General features: G+C 35.7%; 1 protein-coding gene across 3 annotated transcripts; it reads left to right on the top strand.

Annotated features, from left to right (window-relative positions):
- Positions 1-250: 250 nt before the first annotated feature.
- gpn2 (GPN-loop GTPase 2) lies at positions 251-3219 on the top strand. Of its 3 annotated transcripts, XM_079469594.1 has the most exons (7): positions 449-529; positions 844-959; positions 1071-1309; positions 1398-1554; positions 1693-1853; positions 1953-2083; positions 2604-2851. In XM_079469594.1, the coding sequence occupies exons 2-7, from the start codon at positions 893-895 to the stop codon at positions 2674-2676; spliced, it is 828 nt and encodes a 275-aa protein (XP_079325720.1). In that variant the 5' UTR covers positions 449-529; positions 844-892; the 3' UTR covers positions 2677-2851. The 3 variants fall into 3 exon arrangements, with proteins under 3 accessions (XP_079325718.1, XP_079325720.1, XP_079325719.1); XM_079469592.1 differs by having other exon boundaries at positions 251-529; positions 844-1309; positions 2604-3219; XM_079469593.1 differs by having other exon boundaries at positions 449-541; positions 844-1309; positions 2604-3201.
- The last annotated feature ends 3073 nt before the right edge of the window (positions 3220-6292 follow it).

Here is a 6292-nt window from a genome sequence, read left to right as displayed (position 1 = left end):
CGTGCTCCCGCGACACCACTTACAATATTTTCCACCGACCGGCAAATAAAAGGGAAGCCACAAGACAAAAGCTGTGTCCAAAATCGCCCACTATAACCTCATTCACTATTCCCTACATTAGTTTAGTAATATAGTCCACTTTAAGGAGCGGGTGAAAACGAGTGAGTAAATTCGGACGCTGGAAATGCTGCGGGCGCCATATTCTGCCGAGACGCGGGAATTCATTAAGCGCGAGCGTCATACATCGGTTGGACATTTGTTATGATGCATCATGGGATTCAATGAGTGCACTCAATAATGTCCACTACGAATTCGGACACCACTAAAAATTGATGTCCCCTCAAATAGTTCGGTAATGGGGGCTATTTCGGACGGCCAAACAAAAAGGATGTACGTCACATTTACTTCCGCGTTCAAAAACAAGGTGTAGGATTTTTTTATCAGGCCGGTGTCTTTTATTTTGTAATCCTCCACATCCGGGTTTTATAACGTTCGATGTTGCATGGATAGACTTTATTTGGTTTCAGAGGTTTGTGCTTATGTATGTTATTGAGCATATTTATCACTCTTCATTTCGGTTTTGTACGATTTACACGAATTGTATAATGTATTTTGTATTAGCTAATGTTTATAAGGGCTTTGGACAATACCAGACTGCGCAAATGTGCTAAATAACATTAATAATAATATGCCTATAATATTACGTTTGACTTTTTGAACTGAACTGTAATTCTATTCCAATTCCATGTTTAAAGTTCGATTAGTTTGTAACATATCTAAATATTTTGAAAGAAAACATTACTGATAGATGTGTTGTTTTTTTCAATTCTCTTTCTCTATTAGATGTAGACTACCATCATATTTCCATAGTTGTCAACCTGCGAACTTCATAATGTCATCACGTCCTTCAAAATCAGCTCTGCGTTTTGGCCAGGTTGTTATTGGTCCACCTGGTTCAGGTAAGACCACTTATTGTAAGGGCATGCAGGAGTTTCTGAGTCACCTCGGACGCAAGGTGATCGTTGTTAACCTGGACCCTGCCAATGAAGGATTACCATATTCATGTGCAGTGGACATATCTGAACTGGTCACTCTTGACGATGTGATGGACAGTCTAAAACTTGGCCCCAATGGCGGCCTCATCTATTGTATGGAATATTTAGAGGCCAATTTGGACTGGTTAGAAGCGAAGCTACAACACCACCAAGACTGCTATGTCCTTTTTGACTGCCCGGGTCAGGTGGAACTTTACACTCATCATAATTCAGTGAAGAATATATTTGCACAGCTGTCTAAGTGGAATTTTAGGGTAAGCATATGGTTTGCATTGGCACTACTTTTGCACTTCTCTCTCAGTTGTTAATATATATCTCCTGTATCCCCTTTATCTTTGGCAGCTGTCTGCAGTGCACCTAGTGGATTCCCATTACTGTGCAGATCCAGCCAAGTTCCTCTCTGTGCTGTGTACATCACTGTCCACCATGCTGCATGTAGAATTGCCACATGTCAATGTACTTTCAAAAATTGACCTCATTGAGCAATATGGCAAACTTGGTAAGATGATATAGAATAGAAAAATGGAGCCCGTTCAGTCCGTTTTAAAACATTTCCAAACTGATTTTTTTTGTTTTATATTGAATTTGCTTGAAAAAATCTATAAAATATAAAATTTGTGTATTTAACTCTTACAAGCATTCAATTTGGACTTCTACACTGAAGTTCTTGACCTGTCGTATTTGGTGGAGCACCTCTCCTCAGATCCTTTCTTTAAGAAGTTCCATCACCTGAATAAGAAGTTGGCTGAGGTGATACAGGACTACAGCCTAGTGTCTTTTGTTCCTCTTGATGTGCAGGTTAGTGCTCACGTTTAATTTATGTTAAATGTCTGAATGTTTTTTGACGATATACGTGCAGATTATCCATAACATTTGACCATTGTTGCTTTACTATAGGATAAGGAAAGCATGATGCAGGTTTTGCGAACTGTAGACAAAGCCAATGGTTACTGCTTTGGAGACCTGGAAGAGAGAAACTTGCAGGCCATGATGTCTGCCGCTGTTGGGGCAGACTTCAAGTTTAGCACGTATCCTTACATTTCATTTGTTAGGGCAATAATAAAAATGAAATAGTTTTTATTTTTATTTATAGGAACAGTTCACCCAAAAAGGACTTCTGTCTTCATTTACGCACCCTCAAGTTGTTTGAAATCTGTTTTAAATGATTTTGTTCTAATGAACACGGAGAAAGACATTTGGAATAATGCTTATAATCGAAAGTAAATAGTTCTGGGTCACTTTTGACTATCATTGTAATTTTTGCTACTATGGTAGTCAATGGTCGCCTGTAACTGATTGGTTTGCAAGCATTCTTCCAAATATCTTTCTCTGTGTTTATCAGAACTAAGAAATGTACACAGAACAACTCGAGAGGTATGATTCATAAATTATTAATTGTTCAAGTTGAACTGGGTGTACTGTCCCAAAATAACAGTTTATAATTTAACTACAGTACACAAATTATTTGTTATGTTATGTTTTGAAGTTGTGTTTTCTTCTTGCATGTACATTTTATATATATATACTATCCTTAACCATTTATTTCAGTGCCCTTGGAGTACAGGAGAGATATGTGGATGCCAATGAAAAAACTGTAGAGGATGAAGTTATGGATCTGTGACCTTTTTTATGTGAATTAAAAAGTTCTTAAGAATAATTTGCAGAGCTGCCTCATTTAAAAGATGTAATAAAATAACAGTTGCTGCTAGAGACACGGGAATTCTGTTCCACAGAAGAGTTTCACAGGGCTGTTATTCTCCAATAAAGTACTCGCATTTAATAAACACATAACAGACATTGTCATTAGAAGAAGCTTTTATCCAAACTGCATCAGAAATTATAAACATGAGCAATCTGACATACAAAAGATAATTCTGTTTATAACATTGCCGCATTTAAAAAGAGATTGGAGCAGAACAATGCAAAACAGCGACAAAACAATACCTGTCCTAAGATGTATCTACATAAGCAAACATAGTTTAACCTGTGTGTTTGCACTAGGGTGAAGCTGTTAAATATTTCACACTGGAAAATTTGTGTATCGATTTCTTAATTGCTGTGTTGAATGTTTACATGTAAATGTGTTAAGCGTCCTATTACCATAAAGAGGACGTAAACACGTAAATAAAATTCACCACTAGATGTCACTATCATAACGCCTACTTTTCCACACCGCATTGTAGTCAGCATTTACTCGTTTATCAGTGCGATTGGAAAAACTGCAGTCGCTGCTATCTTTTGACCAAATATCATGCACTTCGAATCTAAAACCCCATCAAACACGAGTTCGATGTGAAACTATGGTTAGATATGTTTAGGGAAAAGTGAAAGCTGTTGGTTTGAAATATTTACAGACTTTGAAATCACTTTTTAACGGATGAAATTCGTTTATTCATTTGGGTAGTTTTTTTACACGTTTTCTTAACATAGGTCGCATATTTTGCGAACTTGTAGCAGAGAAGAGAACATTTATCAAGCCGGGACACCTTTCTCGCAATGTGTAGTCTGGACCTTGAAAAGGCCTTCTCACTCGCGGAAGACTACTGGAATGCATTGTACACGAGAAGGAGACATGACAACTATGTTAGATAGTTCTCAGCGATTGTACAACGTACGTTTTTTGGGCAAGTTTTTCTTGCCAATGTCAGGTGAATATGATAAGGCCACTTAAGTTTACACATGAAATTGTCAGAACTTCTTTGAGGAATTAATCTTCAAAACAGTAACCTTAACACATACTTGTGTGAGGCACGGATGTATTCCGGGAACCAGAAGGAGGTGATTCGCCTCTTAGCGCACTCTGGTTGGAAGTCGTGGAAAACACGAGATGGATCATGAAAATGCTCCTGCAATCCTAGATAACATCTCTTATATTTGTCCACCCCTTGCCTAAAGTTAAACAAATCTCGTGTCAGTCAGATGGCTTAACATTATTAAATATGTAATACTAATTATATCTTAAGATTTAAATGCCAAACAATATTATGGAAGAACATTTTGGATAAGATTGAACTATGTTATATTTTAGACAGCTTTTAAATAATGTTGCCAAAAATCATAAAATGCTTGTTTTACCAAAAATACACTTTTTGTGTCCAGGTATGAAGTGTGGAACAAAATGAGATTATAGACACTGTCTTGTTATGATGTGATATAGAGATATCCTTCTCATAAGGGTGGATATAGAAATTGTGCACAGCGTATTAATGCGTTTTATGTCTTAAAGGAACGTCCTCGCCTGTATTTGAGCAAATTAGATGTGATGCTAATATATACTGAGACAAAAAACTATAAATACTGAGCTATTCTTTTATAAAAAGCTAAACAAATGTGCAGATCACAATAAGAATGTGTTAAATGCAAAAAATGGCCTGTCCTATTGCATGCTGTGTGTCTTATTAAAACTGTGTTCAGCCTCAGCCAAAGAGTAAGCTATGAAACAGCTTATTATCCAGTCCACATTTTAGTACAATCCGCAGGGCAAAAACAGGAGGCAGACAGGGAATGGAGTATGCAATGTGAAATTTGTTTCTGCTTTACAGGGTCTGAGACCTATATAAACTATATTTGCTACCAGCTATTTTTGTGGTCATGAGCAAAGTTTGGTTATTCTGAATGAGACAAGTGGCCATTGCAGTCAAACAGATTTAAGAACCAGACATATTTTTACAGTTTTTGGAATTAGTATATTAATCACTTTCTTTATATTCAGGTCAGGATTTAATTCTGTGGATAAAACAAATTGAAGACAACAGTGTTGATTCCACCCTCACAAGTATGTTTAGTTAAGTTAAGTATGATCATAGTTCAGGGGAACGGTGCTATTCTAAAAAAACAAGTAAATACATTTATATTTAACATGTGAAATGTGTATAATTCACTGGTCAAAATGGAACCTATAAAATAAATGAATGTGAATATTTTGAAGAATGTTGGTAACCGGCCCATATTCACTTGCATTGGAAGAAAGAAAGTCATAGAGGTTTAAAAAGACAAGAAGGTGAGTAAATGATGACAGTTTTTTTGGGTGTACTATGCCTTAAATTTGTAGAATTTGTTAAATTCCCCTTCAAATTGGCAATGCAATGTGTTTACAAGTCATATAGCAACGTGTCTGATATATATAAATTATGTAGGCTGCATAAATTACCACATTATAAGGATAATAATGAGATTTTAAAGTCACACACATAGAATGTATAAATGTTAGAAATGTGCGCTGAACTCATGATTGTGTACCAGTTATGGTTTCCTATGGCTCTCTGGAGTGGTACTTCCTTCCCCAGCACACTTCAGAGAGTAATTTTGTGTGTGTAACGGCTGCCCAGCAACCTGCTGGCTGAGGACCAACTTCCTTGTGTCTGCTCTTGCTACTTTATAGATTCCCATGTGGGGGTGTGTCTGAGAACAAGGGATTGAATGAAACGTTGATTGAATGAAGGGCTCTGCTGAGCAGTTTCCTCCCTTTACCAGCAGCGTATGCATGTGGCTTATTGGCATGGTGAGGGTCATGAACGGCTTTGAATACACATGGTTGTGTTTACACAGAAAATGCAGCATACTTTTGTACTCTGTTTCGTTACAACTGTCTACAAGCAATTGGAATTGTTTCCTGACCCTTACTGAGAGAATGACAATTAATTATTTTCACAATTTGGCACAAATCATGATTTTTTGTCTTCTTTTCTACTTGTAGATGTCAAGTACAATCTGATTTTTGTTTAAGTCAGTGTTTTATTGACAAATGTACTGATATTAAATATCACAGTTAAATAATGATTCATTAATGTAAAGAACATTAAGTAATAGGGTTATATTACTTTAATAGCTTCGTTTACTTTTTGATTTCTTCATCACATATTTATTTTTATCATGAATTGACTATAGGCCTATATGAAAAGTTCTGGTAATAGAAATCGTGCTAAATGTGTTACTGATACTAATTTATCTAATCGTAAATTTATATTTTGTTGTCCAGTGAATGAAGCTCAGTTAAAGTTATTTACAAATGACAATATGTGTAACATTAAATCAAGATCACTCTACTTTAAATATATCTGTTGTACATATAGAGAGAGAAAAGAGAGTCTGTCAACCTTAGATTTTTTTATATTTATTTGTAAAAGTATTTTTGTTAATTATTATATATTTGTAGATATGTTTCAAATTAATTGCTGATCACGCTCCCTATAAATATTTTTTTTAAATTTCTAAATCATCAGCTTTATATATATATA

This window comes from Barbatula barbatula (genome assembly GCF_947034865.1).
Source record: "Barbatula barbatula genome assembly, chromosome: 12".
Lineage (NCBI taxonomy): Eukaryota > Metazoa > Chordata > Actinopteri > Cypriniformes > Nemacheilidae > Barbatula > Barbatula barbatula.
The sequence above is the reverse complement of the archived record's forward strand: the minus strand, read 5'-3'. Positions and strand labels throughout refer to the sequence as shown.

Bases quoted from the DNA above. Each gene is read 5' to 3' on its own strand.
- gpn2 (XM_079469592.1), top strand. From the start codon at position 893: ATGTCATCACGTCCTTCAAAATCAGCTCTGCGTTTTGGCCAGGTTGTT. The intron at 1,555-1,692 runs GTAAGATGATAT...AACTCTTACAAG, and splicing joins TGAGCAATATGGCAAACTTG to CATTCAATTTGGACTTCTAC. The intron at 2,084-2,603 runs GTATCCTTACAT...CATTTATTTCAG, and splicing joins GCAGACTTCAAGTTTAGCAC to TGCCCTTGGAGTACAGGAGA.